Raw genomic sequence first — 15627 nt, 5'->3', positions numbered from 1 at the left:
CGTTGTGTTTTCCCTCGTGAGGTTTTTCGGTTGTCTCTTCCATAAACGCGGAAGAATGGAAACGTCGCCGAGAGTTTCGAAAAACGAAGAAACAAAAGCGAAACCGGAGTACAAATGCGATGAAATGCTTAGCGCGAATAATTCTCCCGTCACATTACACAACACATTTGTTTGCAATGAGTAAGGAGCGTCTCGCGTGAATTTCGCCCGAGCTCACCTCCAGAGTACCCCACTTGCCGTCCTCCACCCTCACGAGCTCGTAAGTGAAACCGATCTCCTCGGAGAACTTCTGCAGCAAGTCGATGCAAAATCCGCTACAGCACTGATAAAAGCTCCCGTTCTTCTGCGCCGCCTGAATGTCCACTCTGTAACAAAAAACGAGCACTCGTCATTTTCTTAAATACACCCTTGGAAACGCGAAAATTGCTTAAAAAAACTGTAAAAAATTGTCGAGGGAGCAGAGAAACGTGTTGCTAAAATGTGTTCTAGATACTCAAGGTGATAATTCCTGGACACATACTTAATCCTGGACATTCTTATTATTTAGGTTTTTAAGTGCCAGTTGTTCCAACTTTTTGATAAGTTAACTGATGATTAAATCATATATCTGTCTTTGTTTCTTCTTCAACTTAGACAAAGACACACATATGATTTAACTATCAGTTAACTTATCAAGAAGTTGGAACAGTTGGTCCTAAATACAAATATTTAAACTTTTAACATAAAGTATATATTACTTATTCAATATTTGTACATATATTTTATGTTGAAATATTTGTATCTGGGGGCCTGTTACGGTTCTATGTGAGAAGTGAAAATACGAAAAGTGAGCGAATTTACTAGAATATTTATAATTTCATTGGTCAACGTCTAGTGAATTCGCTTTTCGCATTTTCACTTCTCACACAGAACCGTAATAACAGAGCTGACGGCTTAAAAGTGTCTAGGATTAGAGTACATGTTCGAGCATTGGTATTTTACCTTAGAGTGTACGTGCGCCAAAGGTCGCGCGCGACCTTCGAATCAACACATACGTAGACACGCGTCGCGCGCTCTCTACCACAGTCTTTGACGCGTGAGTGAACGCGCCGGATCGCGTCGCGCTATTTCTCCCGCGCTTTTGTCAACTTGATCACAACGTTCGTAAGACAAATCGCGTCGTCTCGTGAATACGATCGTCGTGCTGAGATCATCGTGAGCATTGCGAGCATTCTAAAATTCAAGGGTATCGTATTTATTATCGTACTTATTATCGTACTTTAATTTCATTACGTATGAAAGGAGAAATGTAACTTCAAAGAATGAGAGAGAAATATATCCTCAAATTTAACTCATAGTCGAATCTCATAGCGAGTTCTTGTTGTCGATAAGCTCAAAATCGAGCGATTTCTTTACCACTGTGACTAATTAGGTGAATATTTCAGATCTGGTGGAGCTTGCATCACCGTGGCAAAGGTGTCTGTGTTTGCGGACGCAGTACCGAAGGATTCTGTTCGGGCCAGGTGGAGTCGGCTGAAAGGTTATATACGTTTATATACGTTTTCTGTATATATGTATATACGTTTTCTGCATCTTTTTGCTTATCTTTTTGCAGTCGAAAACTGAAGGCTTGTCTGCAACGCACAGTTACGTCTTAGGGTTGTTTGTTCCAACTTCTTGGTAAGCTACCTGACAGTTAAATTATGTCTGTCTCTATCTGATTTGAGGAAAAACGAAGACAGATTTAACTGATACATGATTTAACTGTTAGATAGCTTACCAAGAGATTGGAACAATCGGCCCTTAGAGTCGTAGCGCTACACAGAAGAAAAGAACATTCTTGTTTGGAAAATATCTTTACTTTTGACACGTTAAAAGGAGAAAAGGAGAGATTAACGCAATGTAATTTTATTTGAAGATTGACATGTTAAAAATAAATATATTTTCCAAACAAAAATGTCCTTTTTTCTGTGCAGTTTGTGAATCAACCATATATCTATTTTCTTCGCGTAAACTCGTAAAAAATGAATAATTTTATTGAACTCGTCAATGAAGTTTTTCATTTTTCATTAATGTACGCAGAGGAAATAGATTCACAGACTAGTGCTACGACTTTAAAACGTAACTATGACCGCATTGTAGACGATCCTTAAGATAAAATTTTTGAAATAAAAATCATTAAATTACGATCGCAAAGAGATGACATACTCGCACTTATTCGTTAAATTAGATCATTAAAATTAATCAGCAATGCTATCTTTCTGTTGTAGGATTGAAAGCAGACCGCGGTCGATCTATCGAGTTGCCGATTTTTTGGTGAGTAAGAAATGTTTACATACATACAAATTAAGCGATGGTGAATACACCATTGTTATGTGTTGAGCATTTGTAAGACTCGACAAATCAATGCGATTTGTCCTTTGATTGTGGATTTTTGCATGTTGTGTGTGTCCCTTTGTATGAAATATACTTAAGGAAATTGGGAATTACCTCAGAGGTACTGTTTCGAACATATTGCCGCTTTCTCGATCAATCAACAGACATAAGAAACACGTAATTAGAAACGAATGAAGTTGATCGAAAGTTCTCGGTAACAATCGATTTATACTAAGAAAAAAATATTCAAAACTCACTACATATTTATTTGGTGGATACTAATAGTATATTTACTTGTACTAAGATAAAGTATGTTTTAATAAAGAGAGTAAATACATTTTATTAAAATCTTGAAACTTTAGAAAACTTTATGAAAGCAATTATTCATTCTATCTAAATAAAAAAGAATTCAGATTAAAGAGAATATGCCGTCAGCACCCACCAAATAAATATTTACTAATTTTTAGATACTTTTTCCTCTCTGTATAGTGAATGATAAGATATCCACGGATTAAATATACAGTATATTGAGTCAGTATATTAGTCAGTATAACAGGTTGCTTACTCAGCTTTGTTGGCGCGTGCTTGAGCACAGACTCAGCTCGAGCTTGGCGGTATACTGGTTTGCAAAAAGCGGATTACATTTATTTTTATTATAAAAAAGAATATTAAAAAATGTTGTAAATCGTTTTACCCGTTATATTGACCTCTATACGTTGATGTCAGCACCTTGTACACACCCGATAGACGGGCAAATATTGTTGACGTTTGACGGGAGATCACGTAGCCCGTTTTTACCGATCGTTTTGATACTCTCATACATCACGCGTCTTTCCGCATTTCAGTCATGTTTTGAACAGATGAGAGACGTGCACATAAACAATGCGGAACATGTATAACATTATGGTAGTTATTCCTATCAGATCTGAAAGTATTCGATCGGGATTTCGTTGATATCGTGTTAACATGCGTTTCTTTGATAGACTTGACGTGCCGCGAGTTTTCAGCCGTGACAAATACTGAACAAAAATGCCTGCCTAGTTACTGCATAGAAAAAAAGAATATTCTTGTTTAGAGAATATCTTTAGTGTTGATATTTAAAAAATAAGATTAATATTAAAATGAGATTATGTTGCGTTGAACGAAGATAAATTAGCCTTCAATCAAAATGAATATAGTTAAATTAACAAAATTATTTTCTATATTATATTATATTATATATTTTCATATATAAGTAAGAATATCAATATATTGTTGGTTATATGTGTACATGTGTAATAGAGCAGACATCGTACGCGTGAAGTAATGTACTCGACGAAGTTTGTCGTATCTTTAAAGAAACGAAACATTCTCGAAGTTTGACAGAATCGCTCGTGTCATTAATGAGATTTGCGGAGAAAAGTTTCGCAAGTTGAGCGTCCGTTGAATTTTTCGTCTGAAGAATTTCGGCGTTTAACTGTCACCTTCTGCGCGATTCCGGTTGATTCTTTATCCCGGCACGAGCAAGGTCCAATTAAATCCACCGTGGCCGGCGGTCCATGCCATTCGGACCAGATGTCGTCGTGGCAAGAACTGACAGCTATTGTTAGGATCTTTTGAGAAAATCGTCCGTCGGAATGAAGTCCTTTCATGTGTCTGACATGCACGGCTAACAAGACTCGCGCCCGACGAGAGTTACATTAAATTCTTTTGTACGTGGTAAGTATCTAAGTCGTGATTAATGTTCGTAAGAGAAGAGTGCGGTGGCGTTGCACTAAACAAGATACAAGAGTGGAGGACAAATGTACTGAGAGACGAACGAATCTCAGTCGCTTCCCCGCGGCAAATACGTCGGAATTTCGCGCTCTGATTCAAGAATTCAATATCTGAAGTAGATTTTATTGCTATTTATTTTTTTCCTTCAAATAATTTTCCCTTTTGAGAAACTTAAAGATAATTCATTTTAACCAAGTTATGACCTGGTATGAATTTTCGCCTCCATAGTAAAATCTTTTTCTCAGTGAGCGCGGAAAATTTGATAGATTGCGTGATAGATTATAGTCTAACGAGATATATTGATCAGAGCAATACATTTGGTTCGCAGCGACGTAACCTTCGCAATAAATACATGTTCTTTTTTTTATCGGCTTGCTCTCGGCGACTGTATCGATGATAAACTGGAGCGGTTAACGGCCGTCTGGTCTGGAGAAAGCTGAGCGTGGTAAATCGTCGTCCGTAAAGATTCGCATAGGCCTTCCACATTGAAGCACGGGATAATAATCGACGGGATCTGCCGACGTCGTAAAAACTTTACGCACCGTCTGCAAAGGATATTAAATTCCGATCGGCACTGTGTTACCCTTTCTTGGCGCGGCCGAAGCGCTCGCGCACAAGAGGGGTCGTGCAGTCGGCTGAGTTGCGAAACTTTCCTCCCCTGGTAGAAATTGAACCTTATCAGTGTGTAGCCACGAAATAATGAATTTATGTTCACGAAATGGTGAAAATCGATGTCTTTCACATTTTATATTTACATAAATATGCTGATTGATCCTTAAGGGAAATCCCTTTAAAGAGGATCAGATTGCCTGAAAATCGTGCTTGTTTTTTCACAATTTTTTATGACAAACTGAATAAATATGCGAAAGTGTTATTTTGATGTGTATTTATACAACATATAAAGAGAAAAAAATATAATTTTAATGATTAAATATTCAATATAAATGTATGGTACATGCAGTTAAAATATATTCCGTTTTTCTTTTCAAGCTCGTCATTTTGCAGTAATATCTTGACTCTCGGTGATTCAATTAAGCTGAATTTTAGATAGAAAATTTCCGTAAGCTTATCGTGAATCACTATAATAGAAATTGAGTAAAACTTAACAAAATTGCAAATATCTTAATAAAATATTATTAAAATTTCAGTTCTCTTATAGTAAAAAAATTAATATTTTCAAAATTAAATATTTTCACGAGTTTGTCAGTGGTTCACACGATAACGACAAGCTTACGGAAAATTTCTACCTAAAATTCAGTTTAATTGACCAAGAGTCAAGATATTACTGCAAAATGACGACCTTGAAAAGAAAAACGAAATATATTTTAACTGCATGTACCATACACTTATATTGAGTATTTGATCATCAAAATTATATTTTTCTTCTCTTTATATGTTGTATAAATACACGTCAAAATAACACTTTCGCATATTCATTCAGTTTGTCATAAAAAATTGTGAAAGAACAAGCACGATTTTCAGGTAATCTGATCCTCCAGTCCTCTTAACCCTACAGTTATCGTATAAAATCTTTAAGACAATATTATATCCAAAATAATCTCATATTTTACATGAACCCAAAAACCTAATTAAACAAAGAAAATATTTAACTTCTCAACATAAAAGATATAAAATAATTTTTTATATTGAAGTCTCTCAAGATCCCATGCGTCGACTCGTGTTCGAAAAGTAGCGCGACGACTATAGGGTTAATTCATCGAAGAAGGGTTTTATCGAAAACGCGGTAACTTTCCCTTTCCTTTTCGTTTTGAGTCGCTACGACATCTACAAGTGGAGCTTTTGACGTTTATATCGATCCGCGTTCTCGATTCCTTAACCCTTTAGCGCGCCGTGGGGTACACTGAAAGAAAAGACTGGTAACTATAACAAACTGCATTTAGTTACAGAAATTCATTGAATCCTTAGTAACTAATACTAAATATGATAGTAATTACCAAATATTTAATAGATCGGGAGTATGACATAATTGCATTCACAGTAACATCAATTAAATAATTTAGTAATAGTTACTTAATGTTAAATATTTAATATAAAATATATTACAGTTATGAACAGATATTTGATAATTGTTATGAAATCATTATATCCCATATAATAAAAAATTCAGTAGGTACGAGTTCTATTTTGTTACCAATATAAGTATGTTTTGTTGCAGCACAACGAAAAACTCATTCATTTGCAGCTATTTTGCTTTCTTATTACATCGTTTCAATATCTATTATTACAGATAGTTGGTTAAACCTATCAGAAATTTTGTAACTATTACAAAATCACTTATTTTGCTCAACTATTCAATAAGTTTTATTTACCAAATATATTCTGGAAGCAAATAAATTTTACTTCTGTCAAATAAATAATTTATTTTACAGAACTAAATTAATTAATAAGTATTGCCATAGCTTTGGCCCGCTATATTTACGTCTATCATTTAGTAATAGTAACCAAATTTTGATAATATTTACTAAATTCTTCTCTCAGTGTAGGGATAAGTTGCGGCGCGACGCGTAAGTGAAAATAATGGTTGGATTCCGCGACGCTATTTTGGGAAGCGATATCTCGCGCATACGTGGGGGTACACGACCTTACCCCACTTTGCGGCCCCAACAGGTCGGTAAAGCCTCGCGACCGGCGTTTAGCTTCAGGACCGTCGATTTTATAAGACCTGCGGAACTCTCTCTAATTTCTGAAACTTTCATGCGCGTATTATTTCTGTATAACATTACGTTTCCATCTATGCGCCACTAACACATTTGTATTATTTTGAAACACAACAACAGATCATTAATTACAATAGGAACTGTTAAAAAATTAGGGAGAGTGCCGCGGGTCTTGTGAAGTTGACGGTCCTGAGGCTGAGCGCCGCGATAGTCAGTCGCGATGCTTGCTAAGGAAACTTCCAGTATAAAAAACTGATATAATTTGAAATTGAGTATCTCACGTGAGACAAATCCCAAGTTAAGACTGTTAATACGTCCTCGTCCTTGATCCTTCTAGTTTTAGGAAAATCTCCTTAAGGCCGCGTGTAAAATTCCTCTAAAGATAAGATTATAACTTTTTGGGTATACACCTTGTTAAAATACATCAAGTAAATGACTAGAATAGAGAAAATCGAATCTGCATACAAGCTGTTATTGGAAAATCGACCTTTGATCAACCGACTACACTCGAACGTCCAATGCGAAACGTTGCGATCCCCGGTGGAAGATTCGGTTTCGAGCGCCACGGAACGTTAATTAAACGTGACACGCGGGCGTTTCCTCTGTTTTCATTCGCCTGTAAACGGCACGTCGACCACGATCCCCCGATATTAAATCGCGCAACTTGGCCCCGTTACCGAATAGCAGTCGTTGTCTCGAACAGTCGTTCCGGCGTATTTTATTTGCGGCGAACGGGAGCGCGGCCGATTCCGCCGGGGCTTTACGCGAGATTGTCGATTAAAAGTTCGCTCCGACGTCACTCTACCGAGCACACCAGAAGCTATTTATTTAGATCGGCGGCGGCTGCCGCGGGGCAAAGCGAGTTTAACTTTTTATTTATTCTTGTTTTGATGGATTCGTTTGGGGGTGCGACACGTGCCGGCGCGCGACTCACGATCGCGCGGTTTTCACGAAAACGGGTGATCGGTCGCGAGCATCCGCTGCACGAAAAAGTTTGATTAGCACTTCAGCGGAGATTTCGTTTAGCGTGACGAGTTCCTCCCGAGGAAGTCTTCCTGGCGACTTCCAGGCGGAGAGCGCGGGGAATAAAAATCCGATTTACAGAGCAAATAACACTCGGCTCTCCCTGGCGACGTGTATCGTGAGAATATAATGACACGCCGGGTATCGATCGATGAACTTGTCCCTGCTAGACACTCGGGAAGGACGCGCACAGGAGGATTGTGAAAAGCGCAAATGAAAAGCATAACTGTCGTGAACGGAACGCTTTTGGCAGCTTTTTTACATTGTTTACGCAGGTCGATTACGACAATTTTGCCGAGAGACGCGTTGATGTGTTCGCGCGCGCGCAAAAGTATCGGATTCCGATACCTGTTGGCGACGGAATTCGGTAGTTTGCACCGAGATCGCGCGATCCCCTTTATATCGTATTTCCGATTATGAGGAACATACGCGAGAACGATATATAGAGAGAAAGAAAGAGTGAGGAAGGGAGGGAAAGAGAGAGAGGGAGGCCAAATGTACTTTAAACGTTCCCGTGAGGACGTCACTTCACGGATAATCGACACGTGCATATGCACGTGCGTAACGCATTTAACTGCTTCACAAAGATGATCAGATTTTGCACATCATTTACTCGAATATGAAGCTTTGAAATCCACTGTTCCCATTCGCTGATAACGCTGGCTTTCGTATGAAAATTACAATTATCGTGAAAACTAAATTCGTATCTTTGCGAGAGGAACGTCGTTTGTAAATTTTCACTGTTTGACCGTTCTCTTGGTCTCTGTGGTATGATTTAATCCTTCCAGAAGAGAGATCAAGCGAAACTCCGTCGGAAAAAATTTCGCCCGCGAGGAAACCGAAGAAGCACGTCATTACGGCATGAAAGAGCGCGCGTTATGTATAATCGCGGTTTTTCCCCGCTACATGTGCAGAAACCGCGTAGAAAATATTTTAGGATTTAATTGGGATCCAGCTCGATTTTCCACAATAATTACAGGTTCTGTCTATAGGAAATCTATGTTGATTTAGAAGTGTAATATTAGAAGTGTAATGTTTTAAACAGGTGAATCTACGTAGGAAACTCAGACAGCCATTCCCAACGTTTTCCCAAAGATTCTTTCTAGTTTACATTTTAAACTAAAATTGAGCAAAATATATATGAAACACTTTGAGTATTTATAAATATTTCGGTTGGAATCTCGGCTAACAAAATTTAGAATGGTTCGTGTCTCAGTTACATGCCGATTTTGTTAAAATTTTAATTAAGATTGCTGGATTTCGGTTTTGTCGAGATTCGAACCATTTTTGACTAATTTAACACAAATTTGAAATATTTTGGTTGGAATCTCGACTAAAGAAATTTAGTATCTCAGCTATGTTAAAATTATTTAACTATATCTTGTATTCAATTTTATTTCTTATGCATTTTCGTTGCACTTGATGATAGGAATGAGAACATTAAAAAGCTATCAACTGCCCGTGAAACTTAAAGAGAACCAAAATGAAAAAATATAACATAAATATCTTTTGTACTTCTACATTTGTGCCAAATTAGAAAAAAATCGAAGTGTACCTTTTGGGTAGGTTTACTTGTAAGAAAATAAAAAATATATGTAAATATCCGACAAATTCTCTTGATTTACATATGTATGAAATCGTCAAATTATCTTCAGATGTACAAATATATTCTATATTACATGTAAAACGAAAAAGTATTATTTTACGTTTTAACATGGAACAATGTAAGCCAGAGAAAACATTTATATAGTCTTTATTATACAGTATACTGTTATAATATCAGACAAGGAATTCGATTTTTACACCAACTACACTCAATAAAATATTAAAAAATTGAATATTTCTAAGACACTTTGAGCATTTAACCCAATAATGGAATTGTCTGGAAAGTCAAGACGTTTTATTGAATTCCAACTTAAAATGAAGACCAGAGAAAAAATATTGGGGAAAGTTTGAATCTCCCCCCGCTTAGAATCGCGTGTTTGAGAAACATTACACTTCTGTCCCCGGAAGGCGTAGTTATTTCGGGAAATCGGGCTAGATTCCAATTAGATCCCAAGACACTTTCTATGCGGGAAACCGCGCGACAAAGTTTCACGGCTTTCGTGTCGGATGGCGGTATTTGTTAAGCGGAAGGGAATATAAAAGGAGCGAAGCAATGTGGGTATTAAAGGAGAGATAGAGGGTGTATGTTACTTTCTCGCGTCGACCGTGTCACGCAATACATCCAAACTACTATCCAAATACACGTACACAAGCGCAAATACACATATGCGCGCACTTGATGGCAGACACGCGGGGCCTGATGGAAGCGTGCGCTGGAATCGGCGGTAGTAAAATCGAATACGTATTCGTAGGTCAGCGCGTCGGCGACGATGGCCAGAAAAGTACCGTGACATCGCAGGCATCGCCATAAAGAGCCCCCGCAGTGACGTTTATTGCCACTCTCGCAGCGGCACGGGCGTAAAAGGTGCTCGCAATTTCGAGGGAACGCGTGTGCCCGCTGCTGGCTGTCCCGCTGATGACGCCGACGCTAAGAAAAATGTAACGTTGCATTAAAAGTGAGAAGTTCGCGACCGTAATGTGACTCTCACGGTCGCGGTGCGCGCGACACGTCGCCTTCCGCGTAAGCGCGAAACTTTGATGTGGGCCCTTCGGCGGCGCCGACATTTACAGAACGGGGCGCTTTGCGTCGTCACGGCTGATGTAATGTACGTTGCGCACTTTGCAACTGCCACGCGATAGTTTGTCGTACGGCAACGTTCAGCGTTGCCACGCAGGTGTTGCAACCCTTTCAATCCAGAGTTAATTCTATTCGCAAGAACAATCTTTTCTCTATTCCTTATTGCTTCCAGTAATGTAAAGATATCTAATTTTTTTCACAATTTTCCAATCATTTTGGGGGAATGAAAATGTCGTTTCAGAGAAACAATCCTTTGATACGCTGCGTTATTTTCAGTACAAACTATATTCTACATAACAATAATTTTCTACTTTTCATACATCGTAATAATGCACGGGAATATTTTGTATGGTCTACTTTAAGAAATAAATGCAATATTAGTAAATTGCGATTATTTATGGAACGGCCAATATCGAAGTAGAGAGACGACGAGTACCGACAATTTATTACTTTCTACTACTACAACTAAGTGATGAAATTAAAATCCCGTCTAGAATCGTGAGAGATAAAGTTGCCAACAACGTTTGACAGTTTGACGGCGAAAAATATCAATTTGATTGGCATTAAGGTCGATTCGAAGTACGTGTTGCCTCAGGGTGCGAAAGGGTTAATATTGTGCTCGCGCCCGCTTATTTCAAAATAATGGAATGTAGTCGGGAAAGCAGATGTTTTTTTGATTACATTTGTGAGACGCGCGCGCATCGCCATCCCGCTTGTTTGCACACTCGGCTGGATCTGTTCATTTTATGAGAACAAATAAAAATGTATTCTTTCTCTTTCTTCTTTGTTCGCGCAGGCCGTGCATAAATTCAATAACAATATACAGAGGGTACATATTCGCGTTTACCCTATTAACATCGATTCATCGATCACGCGGTAACAACTAATTGTGTGCGCTCTCCTGCAAGTCGTTATCTCACAGCCTTCCGGTATATCGCGAGATATTTATCCGGTTGGCTTCCTGCAATTGTAATATTTCCAGCCAAACAAACACACATATACACACAACCAAACAAACACATATATACGTATACACACTCGCGGCACGCCGACACGGTTTCGTTCACGTACGGTTGTTCCCGTTAACCGAATAATCGCGCGACGCTGGTGCCGTCTCTGTTGCGAACTATTTTCGATTTTCCAAGCCCCGCGATCGATAAAGCTGTTTGCGCAAACTTCCCTATTGTTCTTGCGTCGGCCAACGGCGCGTCGCGCCGCGACGTATCGGCATTATAGGAAATGTGCAAACAGTAATTTATAACAGCGTTATGTAATGCGCGCTATATTATGTGGATGCGCCCTCTCTGTTGGATTTTCATCAGGGTTTAGGCAAATTTACAGCGACGAAGTTACAGCGCTCGGGGTTCAACGGAAATGAGCTTCTCGCGCGCCGCTCTAGTAAGACCCTGAGAAACGATGAAATATTCACGTGCACGAGTGCGACCTCGAAATTTCGCACGCGCACGTCGTAGTTACACTAGCCTAGATCACATTTGCGAGATCAAAACGCGTCTTCTTACTGCGCGAGGCTGCGACGACTCGGCAGAACGTAACGCTAACGCTGCCGCGTTCATTTCCATTGATTGTTTCCGAGAGCCCAAATGAAGTTTAAATAACTGGAAAGACACGGTAAATAAATGCAATTTGCGATGAGCATATTCGTTACGGTACCTCGTTTCATCGGCTCGCTATCCATCATATATTTGTCATATGCAATCTGTTGCGTCTCGTACGTTAATAAGCGAGATACGCGGTAATATCGTAGTCCCGATCCAACTAAAAATTCATTCCACGGTCCTGATCCTAATCAGTTATCTGACTTGTATAATGATAATATAATAATGTGATAATATAATAATGATAATGGTGATAATGCGATGTTTTATCGCGAATCCTAATTATTGTAAGATAAGATCTTAAGGGGATGCTGAAACTGAAAACTTTACAGAATACTGATATTTTTCTGCAAAGTGGGTGCTGCAAACAGAAAAATTTTGAAGAAGATTGCTGTACCTTGGCATCTGAAGCGAATTCAGAAGCTTAAGAATACTCAAAAAGCTTGAAGAAAGATTTCTATACATCCGTGATTAGGTTTTCCGCGATTGTATCAACCAGAAAATAGTAAAATATGGCATAGCTTTTATTTCTGGCTTCAGTAACCGTAACTTCTTTTTTACATTGCGATATCATTCATCAGCATTGCGATTCGTTGCCTAAAAAAATGTATTTTTGAAGGATCGGTAGGTCAGTGCAATCAAGAATTGAATCTTGAAGTGAAAGAAAACTGTGCCATATTTTACTATTTTTTTTATTGATGCATTCTTTTTTTTCGTGCATAATTTTAGTAACATTAATCATTTTTCTCTCAGTATGTATAACTAAAAACGTAGTAAAATCGAAAAAAATTTCTATGAAATAAACAAATAATAATATTAATAAGATATCGAGTCGATGTTGTTAATTTTACTTATGAAAATGATTGATCTTTGGAAATGTGATAATTTTTCTCTATATTTCATTGTGCGAACTTTTTGCACCAATTTAATATCTAGCCATTGAACATGGCAATAAAACGACTCTGTAATGTGTTAAGTTGCACGGATTTATCGATTTATCTGCAATTTTCAAAAACTCCCCGATTTATAATTGGCGGAGTAAGCGCAAATCATCTCACCCGCTAAGATTTCAAATGCGATTTCGTAAAACTGAGCAATATTTCATTCTCTTATCTCTTGGTTCGTTTCGCGGTTATCTTCCAACTGATTCATTGTTCTAAAATTGCTAAAAGTCTGAACTCGCTTCATTTGATTTCTCCGATGTAATAACTTATGAATTCGGTCATAAAAGAATAATACACCAAAGAGAAGCACGTTTATCGTCATATATGTGTCTCTCCCTTTGACAAATTTCACGTTCGTACTATAAACATTATTGAAAGTATTCCCTGTCTCTCTCGCGACGGGTATCGATTTTATGGAAAACGGCGAGTCATACTTTGCAATGAAAATTCAATAGCGAATATTGAGTGAGGATCGCGCGGAAGAAAAATATTTTTTGCCTTCGTTTTTACACGTTCCTCCGAAAGTAATTATATCAGCTGTCAGTTTCTCTCTCTCTCTCTCTCTCTCTCTCTCTCTCTCTCTCTCTCTCTCTCTCTCGCTCTTAACTCACACAGCACATTGTGCTTTCCGCGCGATTTTTTTGTATGACATATATCTTTTTTTTTTGCATGTACGTCGCCATAATTACACGGGTAATGAGAGTCAGCCGATTTTGCGGACGACCGTCCGTGGTAGGAAGACTCGGGAATAAAATCCCGTCTGAGAGCTCTCGACTTACAACGGCGAGTGACGCACGAGACTCTTCCTGCCAGTCGGCAATAATGGAGTGCACTCAGAGTCACCGACATTGTTTGTCTGACAGTAACACGCGACCGCCAGCGTGATCGGCGGATACGAGGCACCGAGAGGCGGCCGGAGGGTGCGTGAGCGCGCGTGACAATGCGAAACGACACGCATTAATCGCGAACTTTGCGCGCGTAATTTTCGTCAGCGGCCGACGCCTGACACTGATATTTCCAGGGGCGCGCCCAAAGCCGCCGGCCGCGGGGGTAACCGCGATTCACGTTCAAATCATCCCCTTGCATCGCGTCGGAACGTTCGCGCCGTCGGTTGCGCCTGCAGCCTCTTCGATCCGCGGCGAAATGCACTTTCAATCCTCGCGATGAGATCCTAATGACGGTAATTTTTCACAACTAGTCGGCCGGTTATCGCGCATCCGCTCGTGTCCGCGTATCAGAGCCATGAAAAATGAACGGCGACCATCACTCTCTTTCCATCGTGCAGCGCGCGCGTATTGCGGTCGCTTGACACGCTTGACAAATAAATCATTCGCGAGAGAGATTAAGTGGCCAGCATTGGCCCGCGATACACACGAGATACACACAGATTAACTCTTACCGAACATATTTTCCTCTCGGTGAGGCGCGCGCGCAACATCCATCATAAAACACCGTCATTCGCGCTCGCTTATAATTTTGACAACGCGTCTGTCATCTGAAATCGATCACGTTTACGATAATTTGACGGTGAATTGAATGTAAACAGAAACCCGTCGACTTAATAATGTCTGGACAGAGTGTGTAGGGAAAACCGGGGCTGTATGGCTTCACGGATATGTGAGGCTTACTCATGTGCTTCTTTAGTATTTATTTTGAGAGGAATAGTGGGGAGTGGGGAGGATACAAAATCGTGAAATAATCCTTTGGAACATAAATACTTTTCCCTGAGTTCCAAATCGGAATATTATAATATTATAGTTAAGAAAAGACTAATTTTTACGTATTTATCACATAATATGGTAAGTGCCATTAAATAATATGGATTTTTTAATAAATTGTTCAGTGTCCAGCCCTAAACTCAGATCTAATTATTTCATGCGCTGAAAAAAGAATTTTGTTATTGGAATAAAATTTGGTCAAAATTGCGTCAAGCAGATGTTTGGTAACTGCAATCAAAAAATTTAATTGCCATTGTGTATTTTGCTTTCTCATTAATACATGTACTTGACACAAGTAAAAGGCGGTAATGCCAACCAAATCGTACGTATCAGATATTTTAGTTCCAAAAAAGATACAAAGAACAGAACAAGTTTCAAGTAGCGATTATCGGTAAAGAACCAAGGAATCCGTCGAAGATAAGAAACTTTGAGGAAAAAGAAAAAATTCATTATCACGATATAAAACGCGCGTGATCCGCTTTTGAAGTAGCTTGACACATAAATTTCGCAGGTGGCGCACTTCTTTGCGTTTCCGCGAGAAGCGGATTAATTTGCGAGGATTAACTCCTTATCTCGCTGTTTCGGGCGCATCATTCTACCGGCGTCTCTTTGCGTTAAAATTCCACCGGATTATCCCGAGGCCCGTAGAGCGTATTACTATGCGAGAAGTAGGTTCTTTCCTCGTGCACGCGAAAGTAGAAGATAAAGAAGGGGTTCGGTTTCCGCGTCACAAAGAGAGGACTTGTTACCACCGGGAGGAATTACGACACGAGATCTTCCTCTGTGGGAAAGCCGCCACTACTTTCTCTCTCTCTCTCTCTCTCTCTCTCTCTCTCTCTCTCTCTCTCTCTCTCT

At 39.2% G+C, this 15627-nt stretch overlaps 1 protein-coding gene across 9 annotated transcripts in view; it reads right to left on the bottom strand.

The window, feature by feature from the left end:
- The window catches only part of LOC116841705 (glutamate receptor ionotropic, NMDA 2B), a 279833-nt gene that overhangs the window by 20535 nt on the left and 243671 nt on the right, over positions 1–15627 (bottom strand). For all 9 annotated transcript variants that reach the window (XM_032809990.1, XM_032809995.1, XM_032809989.1 and 6 more), the window contains one exon: positions 218–365. In XM_032809990.1, the coding sequence (XP_032665881.1) occupies positions 218–365 (148 nt within the window). The remainder of the gene's footprint in view (positions 1–217; positions 366–15627) is intronic.

This window comes from Odontomachus brunneus, unplaced genomic scaffold (genome assembly GCF_010583005.1).
Source record: "Odontomachus brunneus isolate Ranch 3 - 2012 unplaced genomic scaffold, Obru_v1 Obru_scaffold_017, whole genome shotgun sequence".
Taxonomy (NCBI): domain Eukaryota; kingdom Metazoa; phylum Arthropoda; class Insecta; order Hymenoptera; family Formicidae; genus Odontomachus; species Odontomachus brunneus.
Note: the sequence above shows the minus strand (reverse complement) of the source record. Positions and strands in the feature narration are given on the sequence as shown.